We start from the raw sequence: 18,620 nt of genomic DNA on the forward strand, positions 1-18,620 counted from the left end.
GAAGTTGTAATTTTGGTGTGTTGACATGGATTTACGAAGAAACGCGAAGAGTGGAGGATGACCACCTTGGATTTCTGACTGCTCTTTCCTTGTGTCTTCATCTTATTCTACATCTCATTGGATATCCAGACAGTTGACAGTTGAAGAACGACCCATGTTTGGGTAGTGGACGATATACTCTCATCTAGGAGTCGCGAACATGCTTCTCAAGCGATTGGCAGATACGCTTCCTGCGGAATTGGCATCACTCATACCTGAACTCGGTGAGTCGACATGTATCGAACACTCAATCGGGAATGATATACCTGTCACCTCAAACATAATGCATGCTAATAGTATCTGTCACTCACAGACTCAGCAGGAATCAAAACCACTGAATCATTGATATTTTCCTCTCCATCGACAATCTTCTCCCTCGTTCCTATCCTATCGAATATCCAGCTCGAATACCTTATTTCTACTTGCGTGAGATTGACCGGTCCAGATTGTATATCAGGAGATGCGTATGAAGAGGTAGAAGGAAGCTGGCAGAGGTTTGGGATTGATAGTTTGGATGAACTGCTTAAAGGGTGGGACGGAGTAGGGGTCATCGAATTGGCCGGTCCGAGGAAGGTTGGGAAATCAGTGAGGGACTTTCCTCGCATAATCTAAATACATCAGCTTTCTCCTTGAAGCTTTCATTCCGAACTTGATTAGCTGATGTGAGGAAGATATCTAGCTGCTTGCACTTCATGCTTCACTCCGAATCCTCGCTTCGGACCCAGAAGCGATATGTACGTGGATAGATACCGAGGGATCGTTTTCACCTGAAAGAGCGAAGATGATATTGGAGGAATGGCATATCGATGTGAGCAATTGAGCTTAATCAGCTTGAGATCGTGGCATAGTCTCGGAACGCTAGCTTATGAATGCTTGGTAACATAGGAACCGAATTCGGTACTAGAAAGAATGGTAGTGATCAATGCATTCAAACTAGAGGATATGTTCGAAACTATCTCACAGCTGAAAAATGTGGGTCATCAGCTATGACATGCCGTTCGTTCTGTCGTAGCTGAGCCCATGACCCTCTATAGTCGATTGATGATCCTGATGCGAGGGAGACGAGGATTTTAGTGGTTGATACGATATTCACCCATTTTAAGGATTTGTTATCTGCTACTTCGGCACAAGGTGAGCTTGCTTTTTCTTGCTACGATTGACAAGCTGATGATGGGATCGTGCTTTTAGGACATGCCGATTTGATCACTCTCATGGAAGAGATAGCTGAGATCACATATTCCCGGGGAATGGTATCATTCGTAAGTCATTCATCTATTGCTCAACCTCTCTTTCTTCTCTTTTACCTCCGTCATCCCCTGCTATCGCCCATCCATACTCCCCCCTCCTCCTATGTGCTGTCCTCGATCATTTTGTTTCTATTCCTCTACTATCCTCTTGCAATGTGTTCATAGCGCTCATCCTCATTGCTGCAGATCATCAACTCCACCGCATCTTCATTCCCTACAAATCCCCAATCATCGTTCAACAAAATGGATATAAAGCCTGCTCTCGGAGCTTCCTTTACTTTCACAACCGATATGACATTACTCATCCAGGAAACTGGAAGGGTATTCGGCCTGATCGACGCGGAAGAGAAGGAGAGGATAAGGAGTAAACCTGGTTTGAGGGGCCTGGTGGAAGTTATAAGAAGTAGAATGTCTGTGAGTCTGCTGTATAACGTGGGCGTTTTGAATCTCAGCTGATACTATATGACAGGGTACCGGCGCTTGGACGGTGTTCGAAACAGTGAGTACTGCCCTCCCGCTCTTGTCTTTATGAGCCTAAGCTGATGAACCCGAATATATAGGATGGGATAAGAATGTTCGACGTTACTCCGCCTCATGAAGTCGACGAGCGAACGACACGTATCTCAGAGGGCCTACCGACAGGACCATACAGACCGAAGATAGGTTCTTTGGCTCAAACTCTTATCCCTTGAGCTCATTTCTCAACTGAGCCCTGCCACTTACTTGGCCGTTACGAGTACCACCACCTAACCGGTAAAAATAAACCCATTTAAACCGAACAGTCCACTCAGTTGACTGGCTGCGGGGTCTCCACATCCACAGGTTCATGGGGAGATAGATAGGGTGTATACTCAGTACTGTGTGTAAGTAGTTGTCTTGTATGTATCTGGTATCAAAGAGTTTGCCGGTCATGCAAGTATGCATATATGTATATGGCGCTTCGATCAGAGCATGCATCCATGTCCATGCATATTCGAATTCCAATTAAGAGCAAGGACTGAAGACTAAACCGGTAGATCTGATCCAGTATGTAAAACGTTATCTTTGGTGATTAGAGGTGATTAGTGATCTGACGCTAAACCAGACCCTGAATCTACAAATCCAATTACGACCAGCAACCATCAACCCATCTCGCAATCTCATTCTCGTTCATCTCTCATCCTCCTTTCTTCCCCCTTCCTTCCTCTCTCATGTAGTGTACGAGGGTACATCTGTCATCCTTAGTTTGAGATAGACCACCTGTCAGTACCCACAATCACCATTTTATACATATTCTATAACCACAGTCAGAGCATTATCCGCTCTATAAACCCAGAACCGAAACAAGGTTAGGTGAGACCTGCTTTCCCGCTTGTTCATCCTGTCTCACCTCACACTGGACACATCCCTTCCTCTCGTTCATCCTCACCGCATCTTCCTCTCTCTTCTCTTCTCTGATCGTACACTTGACTAAAGTGTCAGTCGCCTCATACAATTCATACAGTCCACATACACCATATCGGATCAAAGTGACGCTTAGCTCAATCTCGGTCATTGGTCATTGACTTTTGCCGCTCGTCACACATACACTAAATACTACATACTACAATTCATACCAGGTGAGTACGTTTTTTGGCATTCTTCCTTCCGCATACTTCTATGCGCTGTAACCTCCATCATCACATTGTACACATCTGCAGTCGCTGACATATCAGTGGACCAGATATACAACCGTCAAAGCAGCTATATCAGGCAGAGGGCCGGATAAGACCGAGGAGGGTGAATAATCGTTAGATAGAAGAAGTCTTTCTCTCGTGTTCTTCCATAGCTGTAGCATCCATCGTAAGTGTTGCACACCATTTTTCAGGCTGTCATAGCATCTTCTACTCCCTCGTACACCTTCAAATGTCATTGCCTAGACCATGATACTATCACTCGCATACGTCAACTTGTAGCGCCCCTTACTAACTTTATCTTCTTCTGGTCCACAGTGTACTAAATCCGCAATGACCCAAGTCAAACCCAAATCTGCGGTGATCCCACAGCCCTCAACACCATCGGGACAATCAACATCCACCATGACCTCCTCACCGCCCTTATCACCTTCTTCATCTCACCCTCATGCATCAGACGACGAACTCACATCTGACCTATCCGAATCATGGATGGAAGTCGACGAGCGATCTTCTGTCGGTCTTTCAGTCCTTGGCGATGTCGTCTTCAGCGATACCAGCAGCGACTCTCATGGACTAGAACACGAGACCCGATCTCAGTGGTCTGCTTCCTCCGATGGAGGTAGAGATGGGGATGTCGAAGATGGAGGAGCGGTAATCCTTGAACCTACCCACGACGATGAAATCGGTTCACCATCACTTACAGGATATACCGACGCCGAAGCTTCGACTTGCAAACTTGATTCTTCGCGAGAGACCCTCCATACCTCTTCGGATCAAATTCGTCTGATCTACCCGGACGGAGCATCGTTCACTACCTCTTCTTCTGGTACTCTCAGTGGAGGCTTCACTCCCTCTGCTTCCATCTCCGCCTTGACACCTATGGCTCAACCCGATCAAGGTCGTCGACCACGAGCAGGAACAAGTATCGTTCAACCAACCATCTCACCTATCGTCGCCTTAGGCAGCATGTCTCCCAGACGAAGCTCCAGTCCCGTTAGAAGAGGTGTTGAGGACTCATGGTTGAAATCAAGTAAATTGTGGACTCCTCCCACCGATTCGCCTAACATCTCTTTAGAAGATAGGAGTAAATATCAACTCCTACAGAGTAATGACGATATCAAAGAAACGGATGAAGATGATAAGGCATCTCAGGCGGTCGAGGATCTCGAGATGCCCAAGCTGACTATTGGCAACGAAGAAGTCGGTGATGAAACCCTTACTGGGACAAGAATCCAGTCTTTTCTGAAGGATCTCGATGAAAATATATCAGAGAAAAGCTTTCCCTCAGAGGCGGCCGAGGCGGCTGAAAGTGTCAGAGATGATATTGTAGATGACATGGAAACTCAACAAGTCCTCGCTGCTGACAATATCGAAGCGATCAAAACGATAGCAAAGAAGTGGTAAGTCTATCTCCTTTCGCAAGGTCACCGTTGAACGCTGATTGACCGTCATCGAATCAGGTCGACAAGAGTTTCATACTTCGCTCTCGCTTCAATCCTTTCAGTAGCCTTGATTCGAACGTTCGGCTCCAACATGTTCGTACCCTTCGTCCCCGACTATAAAGACTCGGCAACGGATATCGGTACTACTTCTATGCCATTGGAGACCCCTAAATCATCGTCGTTCTGGGGCCATCTATCGTTCGCTTCTCATGCTTCTACATCTTCAGCGTCATCCGCCAGTACACCCACAACCGCTGCACAACCCGATCCTCGATTGATTGAGCAAGCTTTATCGACTTTATCGTCGATACACGTCAGGCTTTCGTCAGCTGCTATCATCAAACCCACTGCAGATACAGGATATCAGAAAACAGACAAAGATGACAAAGCTCGAAGGAACAACGCAAGGTCCTCTACCTCATGCTGTTCACTCTCGGTCAGGGACAACAACGTTGCTCTTACGGTACCACCTGCAGCACATCCTCCCGATTCTAGAGTCTCACTTGCGAGAAAGTTTACTCAGAAGTTACTTAGGGTGAATAAAACCGACGGACCTGATATGAATACCACGAGCACCTCTTCAGCTCCTGTTGTTGACTGCTCTTGCAGCTTGTCTACCATTGTCCAATCGCAAATCCTCGAACGAATAATTAGACCGGCAAAAGCATATGCCTTGACCACGTCCAGATATATCGACGCTGTTCTTGGTCCAATACTCCACTCTACCGGTCGACTTCTTGGCTCGGGTCTTTATGCGACTAATCAAGCTCTACATCAAGCCTCGAGAGGTGCAAATGCTTTGAAGAACCGTATCAAACATTTTTTCACCTCTCATTCACCCTCTTCCAAAGAAGAGTCTCTCGCTCGAGCCTCAGCGATGTTCGACTCATTATCCGAATACGTCGAAACCCGCCTTGATGCTCTTTCGGACTCGCTGGATGAACAAGCTGATATCATGCACGAGAAGAGCATGGACTGTATCATCAAAGCGAAGAAAGGTCTGGATCGATTCATATCTGATTACAAGGCGTATAGGGGGGCTGAAGGCGATGGTCAACCGAAGATAAAATCTACCGACGTCGAGAAAGACGGACCATTACCTTTCACGCATATGGATTCATCTTGCCAATTGGCCAAAGGGGGCGAGGGATGTAAGAAAACCAGAAGAGGACAAGCTAGACATGAGAAGAGAATGTTGAAGCAGGAATGGAGATTGAGAGGAAAGAAAGTAAATATGAATATCCCACCGATGGAGAAATTGTCAAGAGGTAAGAAATTCATGGATATGTTACATCACGTAAGTGTGTATTCTCTTGTGCGGATGGAATGCAGTATGCTAACTCGACTGTGAATGGTATGAAGGGTGCTATGGCACTTGTTTTATGATTGTTATCACCCCCTCACAAGAGTCCTTCTTTGTTTGTTTGTTCTTTTCTCTCTTCGACCCGCTATCTTTTCACGAATTTCTTTTTTCTATTATTTTTCCTTCTTTACGCTTCTTTTCTTCTCGTCAGATCACAAATAGCGAAGATATTAAATACACTTTCTTCACTATCCATTTCAAACTTTCACGTTGTAAACCTTTTATTCCTATTCATTTCATCTTGTACATACTTCTCACCCCATCACCATTCACCATCCACACTACCTGTTGTTCTACTATCACCTCCTTTTCAATTCATTTAGCTGTACTTTACACCCATTCGTTGTATCCCCTTTGTTATATTGTATATACTTCGAATACTCTTCAATCTAGTTATTGTTTGTTGAATGAGATTCCTATATGAATATGAATGTTAAAGATCATTATGATCGCGTTTCATTCGATTCATGTTCTACGAGAGTATATCTATTTATAGACTTTATTGGCAGTCGGTGTTCACCGATCAACCGACTCGAGATACGACATGACATACAACACAAAGCTCATCATCACCCATCTTAGCAGACATCCTCAATCTGACCATGTCCACTCCCCCATCACCACTCCCATTCCACGTCTTATCTGCCTTCTCCCCCGTCCCAGGGACAGGCTCCCAGGCAGCTCTGATCAACTACCCCTCCAACGCAGATCCAAGATGGTTAGACGATAAATATCTGTTGAAAGTTGCTGGGGATTTCAATTATACAGCTACCGTTCATGTTGCTCCGACTGGTCAAAAGGGGGAATGGGCGATCAGGTGGTTCACACCCAAATCTGTGAGTGTGCTCATTCGATATACGTACAAAGTTTGTATCTGAGTGCAGTGCTGCGATTGTCTTGACTATCTCGTATGAATGATGAGGTCGTTATATTATACTGATATTCACCTCTTCAAATGTCGTATAGGAGTTAGCCTTGTGCGGACACGGTACACTATCATCCTCTTACATCCTCTTGAAACAACATCCAGAATTAGATACTATACAATACATAAATCTCATAGCTGGGAAATTCCAATCTGTGCGATTATCAGCCTCAGACAAAGAAGTGCAAATCAGTTTACCGAGCTTACCCTTCGACGTGATTCAATCTATGGGTCATGGATCTCCCCGATCCCATCATGATACAGTGAAGTTGATAGCTGCGTTGGGTGTGAGGCAGACAGAGGACGTATTGGATATTTCGGAATTCAAATATGGGTCTCATAAGAGTTTTATCATTTTGATTAGAGGGAATTTGGGAATTGAGGGAATTGGGAGTGGATATAAGGGCGTTGGTGAGTTATGAGTCGCTGATACTGCTGACGAGAAACGGGGGAAAATGAAAGATCTCTAGAGATGCAAGATGAAGATATCGTAATGAAGTGAGCTGATATTTGAGATATAGGGTGAAATAGCCTCTGGACAGATTATAATCACTCAGATATCCCCTGAGACCGATTCAGACTTGGTGATTAAATCAAGGATGTTCGCTCCTGGTATAGGTATACAGGAAGATACCATAGTACGTATTTTCCCCCTCTTGACAAAGGTTTATGTAGCTATATACAGAGATGAGTGCACACATGGAAATTCAAGCTCATTCGATCATTTCTTTATAAACCGGATCAGCCCATACGTATTTAACAAATTACTACCTCTTTTCCAAAGCCACTCAGTTCCTTCCAACCAGGTTACAACAAGATCCTACGAGCTTGGTGATACACGCTACCCAGCTGAGCGAGAGGGGAGGAGGTATGAAATGTATTTTAGGCGAAGGTGGTGAGACGGTAAGGCTGATAGGTAAAGTTAGGGAATTCGGTAATGGTTATCTGGTAGATGATGATGATGATGTTGATTAGATTACGGGAAGGTCCTTTGAGACGTGATACTTTACTAGTCTGTCTAGCAATGTCATTTATTATATCTGTATTCATATACGTTATATATATTTAAAAGTCATTGTTACAACAGCTACAAGCCAATTTATCACTATGTTATACTATAAAGAGCAACAGGAAGATACAAATGATATAAGATAAATTGTCCAAACATTCTCACCGTCATCAAATATCGACTTTTACCGTCTTCCCTTTTATGATTATATTTGCCCTCCAAAAGAAGGTATATAGTACAACTCGATTCGATCCAATTTCACTTTCTTCCTACTCGACCCTTTACACTCAATCATCACCTTCACCATCATCATCATCATCATCCTCCAAGCCTAAACCCAATTCATCCCAGTACATCCTAACTTCCAAAGCAGTCATCCTATTCTCAGGGAAAGGGTTTAACATATTTTTCAATACATTTCTAATTTCTTCTGATACTCTCTCTGAGCCATCTAAGAATAACATCGACGGACTACCATCTTGATAAGCTTCATTCAACGAAATTTGATGTTGTCGCACACTATTGTTCTCCGTCAATAGATCGTTAATCTGGTCCATCGAAGGTAAGTGATCGGAACAGGGTGAAGTGGGTGTAGGTAATTGGACGGTCATCATCCCTTTCGGTAAATCCGATGTATTCATTGTCATTATCGTTGTAGGACTTTCAGATTTCAAACTTGTCGATCTATTCAATGATAATCTATCTTCCTGAGCTTGAGATTTTTGAAGACTGGTTGAACTATTCCTTGAAATACCATATGTCGGACTTGTAACGTCCAACTCGTCATCATCCGATAACAACCTCGTGACAGCATCCAACCCAGGTCCAGGCGTAGACATATTACTCGTTGAAGTACTATTCGCGTAGGGACCTGATTTAACCCAGTTCGCATACAGTTTAACCCCCGAAGGAGATTCACTACTGGTAGCTTCATCTGACGCTCTTAATCTTTCAGCAGAAGTCATTCTCTTCAATTTCGGTTTAGCACCAGCCACCCCATGCCCATCGGCTATAACTGACGCAGCTAGATGTTCTCTTGAATAACTCGGTGGGACCCTTAAGGATCCTGCTCTTCTTACTCCCCCACCCAATCCCACAGTAACATTGCCTGATCCTGAAGGATATCCAGCACCAGTGGTGGAAGTATTCGAATATCCTCTCCAAGCTGATGGGTAAGGACTTCCAGCGGTAGACATTCCATCTTCGTTTCCTACTCTTTGAAACCTTTCTCTCTCCTCGTATGCCCACAATCCACCTTTCCGAACATGATGCATCATCTCAACTGTCCTGATACCCCTGAAAGGTTCTCGGCCCGTTAGACATTGGTAGAGCGTCGCACCTAATGCGAAGATATCCACGGGGAATGAGAATGTCTGGGTTGGATCGACCAACTCGGGCGGAGAGAAGGGAAGAGTGCCCAAACCCAGTCCGTCGGTTGGAGGATGAGCAGGGTGAATGAGGAGGGAGGATCCGAAATCGGATAGTCGGATATGAAGATCCACGGTGAGCTGGATAGTCACGAAAGGAGATGATCAGCTTGAATCTTGTAAGCAGAAGAATATTACAAGAAAAGGGGATCTGACATGAAGATGAGAGATGTCCATCTTGATTTTCGGGATGTTTGCACTCACGAGTAAATTCCCAGGTTTCACATCCGCATGAACCACCCCTTTACCATGTACCCACTCTAAAGCTTCAGCGCCTTCCCTCGCCCATCTTTCCCACAACTTCCTTCCTACAAGTTGCGGACTAGTGCGCAACATTCTGTCCAGGGTACCTAACGGTGCATGTTCAAGCAACAATACCAACCTCGAAAGTGAGGGAGCAGACTGATGTTGGTCGTATCGTACCGATTGGGCTAGAGATGGTAGAGACGGATAAGAAGGTAAGGTACCGGTTGAATCGGGTGGTAGAGGTGCATGAGCAGTGATGATTGTTGAAGACCTTTGTCTCCTTAAATCCCCTACACTTATAGTATTCGCTATTGGTTTCGAATCCGTTCCACTCCCTGTGCCAGATAACACATCTGATGTGGATCTTGCATGCGTCTGGGTTTGGGGTAGAGTGGGAAACCCTTCAATATCTTCTTTGACAGCTATGAGCTTGACGACGTATACGCTCCCACATGGTCTTTTACGTTTCTGACTTTGCGTATCAATCACTTCTGATGGTTGATGACTTCCTCTCAGAGGTGATACGGCTCTTTGTCTAGGTCTGATCCGCCTAGTGTAATCGTGCCCGTTCCTGTCCGCACTTATAGAGTGTTTAGTTGGTCCAGTTAAACGATTTAAGAAGAAAGCTTCCCTCAATCCCATCGTCTGCGATTCCCTATCAGGGGCCAATCTCTTCGCGGCACATAACCTCCAACTACCCCCTACCAACCCATCTCCATCTTCGTTGACTTGCATCGATGCCGATCCACCATCGCCACCACCATAGCCATGTCCGTATCTGTTCTTCCTCTTCCTCCTATACGATGCAAGATAGGCTTTGGCATATCTCCCTTCACCCAAAAGATATGTGGAGTTGGGTACCAGACGTAGTTCAATATCGTCCGAAGAAGGTGGTAAAGGCGGTTTCCAACCTTCCAATCCACCCGACCCGCTGGGTGGTAATTGAGGGGATTGATGTAATGGAGATAGAGGATCTTCAATAGCAGATTTTGAAGAATTTGATGTATAACTATCATTCGATCTTTGTTTTTGTTTTTGTTCTTGACGACTTGGTCCAGCTATACCACTATCGATGAAACCGCCTTGCACGGGTAAAGGTAATGGTGCGGGGACTTTACGTATGGCTGATGATGATCTAGATAAGTTTAGAGGGGAGGGCGCGAACGAGCTCATCCCATTTAATGAACTGACCAAACGGGGTGCAGGGGGAGGTGTAACACTTTCAATGGGAGTATCGAAGAACGATGATGTCCTGGGTGAAGGGGATATATCATTCTTATCTAAAGTAGGATATGACGATTTGTTTTGTAATTTCGTTGATACTCCAAATTCATCTACTCCCATTCCTTCCCCTCCTGTGTTGGTGGTAGTATTGCGAGCGAACGAGTTTGATATACCTTCTAAGTCCATTTTCAATCCCAGTTCACCCCTCTTCTTCATCGATGTTGGTAATGCATTGGACTGTCCACCGATGCCGCCTAGATCGAATATCGAATTGAGACTGCTCGTAGATGGTCCAGCTGCAGCAGCAGCTTCGCTTAATGGTTTGGGAGGGGGTAATTCAGGTTGCCAGGAAGTGGTGAATAGGTCGTTCCGAGATGATGAAGAGCGAGGTTTACACGGATCGTGGGATGGAGCATGATGTGCGGGCGAGTCGCGTAAGAGCGACATGGTGTTGGTGAACTAAGCTCGAGTGGGTTTATGTTTGGCTGAGATGATTGCTTCGCTGACGGTGAGCTGTGGTCTCTGAATGATGATGGTGATGGTGATGGTGATGGAGTGCTAGTGCCAGGTAATGTTTGGTTTTGATATCTGATGGTTGATGGTTGAGATCGAGTATAAGTCACTAACAACAACACTAAAAACGGTCCGACTGATCCCGGAAGTATTTCTTTATATCTATCTACCTACAGCAGTGAGATCCCATCCATCAACTGCGAATACCGTGCATGAGCCAGAGCCAAAACTGCGATATCACTAGCTGTGTACTTATGTGACTGGGTAGTAACTGAAGATCGTTTCGCTGGGTGGTACCATACGGAAAGGAAGGGAATAACAAACTTGCACAGGAACGATCCTTTGGTCTCTCTAAAAGGATTTGACTTTATCCTGATGTTCTAATGTCGGATCAACACACGTACTCGTAGGTTTTGAGTTTTTGATCTGGGGATCGGTTTGTGCGCGAGTCGAGTCTGGCCACATGAGCTAGATATATCCAAGACGGGAACCTTCCTTGAGCAGAGAGGTACAAACGAAATGTGAAGTCTGTGTCGAGTTCGGTGGAGTGAATGCGGATATGTTCGACTGCCTGACTGCATACGATCGAAATCGTGTATGCATGTATCTTGGTGACTCAGATTCAACAAAACTGACAAGACCGAGACATCCGTCTTGGATCTTTAAGGAAATGCTTAATCCGGTAATAATTTCCGAGAACATCACTCCCAATATCTGGTCTGGACCCGTCAGGTAATCGAGTACAACCGAATGAAGCGATCCTGAATTAGATAAACATTTCATTATCTGATCGAACGCTCACCCATCCCGAAGATACAGTATCAGCGAATAAGGAAAATCGAGCATCAAGATATGGCTGCACTTGCATAACGCTTAGTGAACTAACTGTACAGTGCGTAAAGGAGTCTATCTCTCTCTCACCCTCAAGCTCCTAATCAAATATTCATGTGCGACAGAGTACAACAGATGTTATTGTATATCAATTCCTAAACCCCACTCTAATCACTATATGTATATACAGATATCACTAGCTCCTATTGACCTCTTTCAAACTGACACTATCGTTACTATCCGTCATAGTCGTATTCCCATGAGTGACCGTCGGAGATTCAGGTGGACTCAACGTCCATCTAGCTTCTCTCTCCAATTCTCTCGGGGGATGTCTCGATATCCCTTCTAAATTCGTTATAGTCAAAGGAGGTGAAGGCGTCCTACCACTACCTCCACTACGCTGTTCTTCTTCACTGTAGGTATCACTTTGTATGGATGACATCGAAGGGCTAGCTTCAAAAGGCATGGTTTCAGGTGAAGGAGCAGCCGATCTCTGACCTCTTCTATTCCTCTCATCTCTGACATACAACCTACTCGTTCCTCCCTCACTTGTACCCCCAATCGTGCTTCTACTCTGGACTGAATTCGGATTGGACTCTAGATCAGTCTGGGCATCGAAAAATACTGTTGAACTTGATCTGGTCGAACTGGATACATCCGATACTTTATTGATCAATTTTGACCATAGGCTATTTGAATCTGTCGTCTGACCAGGTAAGATCGATTTGTTCTTTACTGGAGATCCAATAGGTGAAGGTGTAGCTGATCCATAATCTCTTTGATTTGACGTGAGAAGTGGTGAAGAAGGTATGACTATTGATGGGCTACTCCCCTTGCGACTATTTCTGTTTATACTATTGGATGAGATTTGTCTAGTCAAACCTGATTCTATATCCCCGCGACCATTAACATTATGTTGATCATCGTCATGTCCTCTAATCCGCTGATAATCCCCTCCTCTCTCGTTGTAGTCATCTTCCTCATCTTCTTTCCCACCAGCTTTGATCACCTGATCAACCAAGCAGAACTGCAAGACGTTCATCACCAAGGGAAAGATAGCCATGACGAATATCACTTGAGATTTCGCTCCGAGATGATCAAGTAGATTGTGTGACCAGTCTATAAGGGATTTTGAGATTCCAGGTAAAGTGAGTGGAAGAAGGACGAGAAGTTTCATAGTTATGATTGACATGATGTACGGTGCTAGTTGTTTCCACCAGCTAGAAAAAGGAAAAAGAAGGGTTTGTAAGATTTATGGGTATATATGTGGAAATGCTCAACTCACAAGATGGGATTTGGCGGATGACCATATTGTCCACTTATGAATCCTTCCATAGCCATATATTTCGAGAAATACCATGTATAAGCTTTTAGACTGAGATAGATTATACCCACTCCTAAATATACACAATGTGTATGTTATTCAGCTGTTTGAGTCGATCTCACGATGAAGCGTTATTGCAACTCACCTATCGTGGTGTCTATCAATACGTTCAGGAAGTAGAGTGAACATGGATTGTTATGAGCGACAGAAGCTACCACATCTGATATCTACATGCGGGCAAAAAATACCACGCATCAGCATATACTCACTTGAACGTGATCTCTGTAGAACTGAGGAACAATTGACGAAGTCGGACTCACCAGGATGTTTAAGCCATGTACCACAGCCTGACCAGCTAATTGTTTGCCCACATCATACACCCATATCCTCCATGATCTCTTACGTCTCTCCAGTTGCCGCTTAACGACCAAAGAGAGAATGACGAATACACCCACTATAGTCAAATCATCAGCTCAGCTTGGAGAATCTCCTAACATCCCAGATAGCTGGATCACTAAACCCACTCGATGCTTGTACCACCAATCCCGTCGTTCCTAGCAGCTTGCACCTTTCTTCATCCGTATGATCGGGTGGGATCACCGGGGGAGGGAGCGTTGGATCCGATTCCATCTTTGAGGGTCGGTAATGGGGTTGTTATATACAATGTGTGAATGGTATCGATATCATGTATGACCGTATGAGTGCTGTGCCGTCGACGATAAGCGTACGCGTGTGATTTACGATGCGATTAGAGGATGGATTGTGATCCGAGTGCTAAGAAGAGAGCCAAGATAGGATACATCGACAAATCTCTTACGGTGACTGTGACTGAAAGGAGCTTAGCAACCCGGACCTCTCAGCCGAGTTGATGTGACACGTTACTCCCACGTGCAGACACCCTTGTTTACGTACGCAGAGATAAGAGGAGCCAAGCTTAAACCCGCGTATTCGTACCCGTACCTGATTCTGATTCTGATTGTTGGAAAAACATGACCACTTTATTTCCAAGAACCCATCAGGATGTTGTTATTCTGTTATCCGTGAAATGGAAATACCCTTGCAACGTATCACTCTTCCTGTTGAGGTATACCCCATCAATATATATACCCAGTACCCCTTGCTTGTCTCGTATGGACTTCCCTCTTCCTTTCCCCATTTTATCCTTTCTCACCCATTGACGACCTACGACCAAAGCAACCCGTTCTCACCTTTAGTCCAGCGATAAGACAATCTCTCTTCACTATGATCGCCTTACAGCCTATCCTCCGATGCTCTCATGCTATCAGACCCACCAGCGTATCTCGACGAGGTGTTCCCACCCTTATTAGGGGGTTCGCGTCCTCCATAAGACTATCTGAGGAGGTGAATTTTACTGTTCCGCCGTTGAAATAGCTAAAGCTGATCATCAGTCTCACCCCTTATAGCTCCATAAGACACCACTGTACGACTTTCACGTAGAGAACAAAGCTAAGATGGTCCCCTTTGCTGGATGGAGTATGCCATTGAGTTACGGTGAAGTAGGTCAGAGTGAGTATCATCCCCTCATCTGTCCGTAACCGTCACAATCATTATACACCTATGCATTCAACTAACTTCCGTTCATCCCTTTTGTCTATAGTCACCGCGCACAAACACGTAAGATCTTCCGCAGGTCTATTCGACGTTTCCCACATGCTTCAACACAATTTCACCGGACCAGGCTCCCAAGAATTCCTGTTGTCGCTCTGTCCCTCATCTTTGGATAAGCTCAAACCATTTAGTTCTACCCTGAGTGTATTGTTGAATGAAGAGGGTGGTATTATAGACGATACCATTATAACGAAACATTCCGACGAATCATTCTACGTAGTCACCAATGCAGGTAGATCTAAAGAGGACAAAGAGTGGATACAAAAGAAGTTAAGTGAATGGAAAGGTGGAGAAGTCAAGTGGGATACGTTGGAGGGTTGGGGTCTAGTAGCTTTACAGGGTCCAAAAGCATCTGATGTTATCAAGCAGATGTTCCTGAAGGATGGTCAATTCGATTTGGATAGTATCAGATTTGGTCAAAGTGCTTTTGTAGACTTGGATGGGGTCAAATGCCATGTCGCTAGAGGTGGTTATACAGGTGAAGATGGATTTGAGGTGAGTGGTGTATACAATATTATATTTTCATTTCCCCTTCGATGACAGGATGACTTACCTGTACACCTACCCGAAGAAAAAAGTAAGCTGATAATCTCATCATGTTATTTCTTTCTGTATAGATATCAATTCCACCTGCCAATGCCGTTGAACTCACATCAAAAATTACCAAACATCCCGACGTTCAATTGATAGGTCTCGGAGCGAGAGATTCCCTGCGATTGGAAGCTGGTATGTGTCTTTACGGACATGACTTGGACGAATCTGTTAGTCCTGTCGAAGCGGCTTTAAGCTGGGTTATAGGTGAGTCACACAACAACAACTATACCGACCATATAAAACAACGCCATCCCTCTGGAATGATTTATTACAATTAACTGATTTCAATTCTTTTGACTCCGTCTATAGGTAAAAATAGAAGAGCAGAAGATTCTCAACCCTCTTTCCCAGGAAAATCGCGAGTATTATCAGAATTATCTTCTGGTCCATCAAGACGAAGAGTAGGATTTGAAATTACCGGTTCACCGGCTAGAGAAGGATGTAAAGTGTTTGATTTGACGGGTACAACTCAACTTGGTAAGCATCATTCTCTTTAATCGCATCTCTCGTCATTCTGAACTCAAGGTGAGAGCGGTTCACTCATACTGTTCTTGTCTCATAAATGTATAGGTATAATCACATCGGGTATACCATCTCCCACATTAGGTAAAAACATAGCTATGGGATATATCGCGAATGGATCGCATAAGAAGGGTACATCAGTCATGGTTGAAGTGAGAAAGAAATTGAGAGAGGCCGTGGTCACTCCTATGCCTTTCGTACCTACCAAATACTTCAAGTAGTCCACTTCATCGCTCATTGACCCTTTAGAGAAAATGCAATAAGAGATCATACAAGTAAGAGGAATGGAAATATAGAAATTTGGTAGGACTGAAATTCGGTTGTAAAAAGGTTGTGTGGTTTTTCTCCAATTTTGGGTACAATCCACGCCATGCAATATATACATCATGAAAAGAAAGATTCGAGCATGGCACAGGTCGTTTCCTTGACTTCATGTGAATCTGAGTACATACTGATCATACATTTTAACCTCATCAAGTCAAGTAAGTCTATCAATCTACCAGTCATGTTCCAGCAGTACCAGCTTTAGCTCAGGTTCTGTCATTTCAAGTCGGCTGTACATCCCGGACTTATCTTTTCTACTTCCTGTATCATCTCTTCATAGAAGATCTCAGTCCCTCTAATCCCTTTGTATGAGTAAAGCCAGGTATTTTCAGATGGGGTTGGAACGCAACTTGACCAATACTATGAGAAAAACGATTAGTCGCCAAGGTCCAATTCGTTCGTATACTATATTGATGATAACTCTTAGGGGTATAATGTATAAGGCAAGTTTTTTTGTTTTAGAATCGGATCACAAACTCACATCTTGACTACCACCTTTCCAAGCGCTTGCCGAGGTGATATTCCTAGCTGCCTTCTTAGCACTTCTCGCATTAACCATGACCCAAAGGAATATATAAACCAATTGTAGCGATAGAGTAAACTTGGCATCTGATCCTATATTAGTAAATGTCAAACCTGGATTGACATTGATAATAGTGATATTGAGGGATGAAAGTGGTTTGATCAATGATCGAGTGAGCATTTGGAGTAAAAGCTGCAAGGTCAAAAGTTAAAGGTAGTGTCATGCCAGCTCAGCTCAAACGGAAAGGGATACGATAGCACGTAGGGTAGATGAAGTAATATATGAACGATTGATAAGATCATTTGAATCAAAGGGGAAAACTTGAAACTTTGAAATGTTTGACTCACTTTCGATTGAATGTATACCGTTGCAGTAGTATATTTCTCTCTATCATTAAATGTTCGTATGATCGCTGGTCCATCAACACTCCCACTGGCAAGAGCACCCTCGATGATATCTTCCTTGGCGATTACATGAGCGTCCGATCCGACGAACAGAACTTTAGGATCAGAAGATCGTTTGAATAATGGGAGGAGTAGACATGTTAACAAGAACGGTGCAAAGACGTTGACTTGGAATCTACAAAAGGTATGATCAGATTTCTGACATCTGTAACCATGATAATTTCGAGGTCTTCCGATGGCAAGATGGTCAAATATACGTACGTACGTTCTTTCATATCCGTCATCTGTAACTTGCATTGGGATCTGTTCCATTCCAAGATTAACCCTACAAGGAATACGCAATCTGTAAGTGATCGACTCACTCGCTCACAAATAATACAACAACAAATGACGATCAAGAACTCATATACCTCTATACTTGGTCATGATGGGTAGACACTCACCCCGCATTATTGATTAACAAATCAATCATGTCGTAAATCCTGATCTCCTCACTAAACTTCTTCACACTAGAAAGAGAAGCTAGATCGAGATGGATCACCTTTCCCTGTAAATCCGGATGGGTAGATTGAATTTCTTTTAAAACCTTTTCACCGGCGGTCACATTCCTCACACCTAGTATGAGGTTACTTGGTGAGGCATCAGCGAGTTGTTTCGCTGATTGAAGACCGATTCCTGATGATATGAGTCGACACGTAAGAAAAGGATCAGCAATAATCAACATACTAGGCAAGTAAATATCGTAGGGGGAACTGAACGTTCCCATTGAGAGCAGCTGTATGACGAATTTACCAGATGTTGCACCTGTGATAACGACAGTCTTGTCCCTCAGGTAATCACCTTTAGGAGCAGGTGGATAAGGAGGCCATTGCTCTCTGTAGAATGACCACGGTAGGTGTAGATCAGACATATTGAATTGTAATGGTTTCGTAGGTTAGTGGCTGCTACATCTTCTCGGGATCCAACATCAATCAATGTATATGTATATATATGAATATACGCTTAACAGTCTTTGTTGTTGGGTGATAGCGTGAACAATGGTGTCCGTCGGTCTTGTGTCTTGTGTCTTGTGTCTGCTGTATTCGGTATTCGGTATTTGCTTCACACGGTTCCTCATATTATTCACGGTTCTGGGTTCGACCTGAAGAGATCTCTTTGCCAAGAAGAGGGATTCGATGATACAATAACGATCATGACGATGACCGTCGGCCAGTGTCACATCCCAGGTTTGCCTTCGTCATGTGTACAGGACTGCGATGTTATCATCCACCATACCCGTAGAATGCGAGTGTGCATGACATAGATAGATTACATGCTTACTCTAAACAACAGATTCAAACAACCATGACCTGGCGGCCATACCATATTAACCATTCTTC

At 44.1% G+C, this 18,620-nt stretch overlaps 7 protein-coding genes across 7 annotated transcripts; 4 read left to right on the forward strand and 3 right to left on the reverse strand.

The window, feature by feature from the left end:
- Nucleotides 1-199: 199 nt before the first annotated feature.
- I203_106346 (uncharacterized protein) lies at nucleotides 200-1,978 on the forward strand (the record flags this gene model as incomplete). Its single annotated transcript, XM_019150861.1, has 9 exons — nucleotides 200-263; nucleotides 353-624; nucleotides 719-847; nucleotides 925-1,011; nucleotides 1,074-1,170; nucleotides 1,228-1,298; nucleotides 1,473-1,700; nucleotides 1,756-1,785; nucleotides 1,847-1,978. The coding sequence occupies 9 exons, from the start codon at nucleotides 200-202 to the stop codon at nucleotides 1,976-1,978; spliced, it is 1,110 nt and encodes a 369-aa protein (XP_018999738.1).
- A 1,293-nt stretch (nucleotides 1,979-3,271) lies between these two features.
- I203_106347 (uncharacterized protein) lies at nucleotides 3,272-5,769 on the forward strand (the record flags this gene model as incomplete). Its single annotated transcript, XM_019150862.1, has 3 exons — nucleotides 3,272-4,341; nucleotides 4,402-5,680; nucleotides 5,746-5,769. 3 exons carry the CDS (start codon nucleotides 3,272-3,274, stop codon nucleotides 5,767-5,769), a joined length of 2,373 nt encoding a protein of 790 aa, XP_018999739.1.
- A 579-nt stretch (nucleotides 5,770-6,348) lies between these two features.
- I203_106348 (uncharacterized protein) lies at nucleotides 6,349-7,646 on the forward strand (the record flags this gene model as incomplete). Its single annotated transcript, XM_065517951.1, has 5 exons — nucleotides 6,349-6,582; nucleotides 6,713-6,956; nucleotides 7,036-7,082; nucleotides 7,193-7,309; nucleotides 7,464-7,646. 5 exons carry the CDS (start codon nucleotides 6,349-6,351, stop codon nucleotides 7,644-7,646), a joined length of 825 nt encoding a protein of 274 aa, XP_065373255.1.
- A 321-nt stretch (nucleotides 7,647-7,967) lies between these two features.
- Nucleotides 7,968-11,024, reverse strand: I203_106349 (uncharacterized protein; the record flags this gene model as incomplete). The annotated part of the gene is made up of 2 exons (XM_019150864.1): nucleotides 7,968-9,188; nucleotides 9,312-11,024. 2 exons carry the CDS (start codon nucleotides 11,022-11,024, stop codon nucleotides 7,968-7,970), a joined length of 2,934 nt encoding a protein of 977 aa, XP_018999741.1.
- Nucleotides 11,025-12,117: 1,093 nt separating this feature from the next.
- I203_106350 (uncharacterized protein) lies at nucleotides 12,118-13,875 on the reverse strand (the record flags this gene model as incomplete). The annotated part of the gene is made up of 5 exons (XM_019150865.1): nucleotides 12,118-13,141; nucleotides 13,207-13,318; nucleotides 13,391-13,472; nucleotides 13,566-13,699; nucleotides 13,770-13,875. 5 exons carry the CDS (start codon nucleotides 13,873-13,875, stop codon nucleotides 12,118-12,120), a joined length of 1,458 nt encoding a protein of 485 aa, XP_018999742.1.
- A 612-nt stretch (nucleotides 13,876-14,487) lies between these two features.
- On the forward strand, nucleotides 14,488-16,211 carry I203_106351 (glycine cleavage system T protein; the record flags this gene model as incomplete). The annotated part of the gene is made up of 6 exons (XM_019150866.1): nucleotides 14,488-14,607; nucleotides 14,670-14,772; nucleotides 14,864-15,369; nucleotides 15,492-15,672; nucleotides 15,778-15,945; nucleotides 16,039-16,211. 6 exons carry the CDS (start codon nucleotides 14,488-14,490, stop codon nucleotides 16,209-16,211), a joined length of 1,251 nt encoding a protein of 416 aa, XP_018999743.1.
- Nucleotides 16,212-16,530: 319 nt separating this feature from the next.
- Nucleotides 16,531-18,151, reverse strand: I203_106352 (uncharacterized protein; the record flags this gene model as incomplete). Its single annotated transcript, XM_065517952.1, has 6 exons — nucleotides 16,531-16,674; nucleotides 16,796-17,029; nucleotides 17,185-17,416; nucleotides 17,507-17,566; nucleotides 17,685-17,916; nucleotides 18,034-18,151. The coding sequence occupies 6 exons, from the start codon at nucleotides 18,149-18,151 to the stop codon at nucleotides 16,531-16,533; spliced, it is 1,020 nt and encodes a 339-aa protein (XP_065373256.1).
- Between the last annotated feature and the right edge of the window lie 469 nt (nucleotides 18,152-18,620).

Source organism: Kwoniella mangroviensis, assembly GCF_000507465.2.
Source record: "Kwoniella mangroviensis CBS 8507 chromosome 1 map unlocalized Ctg02, whole genome shotgun sequence".
NCBI classification, from domain to species: Eukaryota; Fungi; Basidiomycota; class Tremellomycetes; order Tremellales; family Cryptococcaceae; genus Kwoniella; species Kwoniella mangrovensis.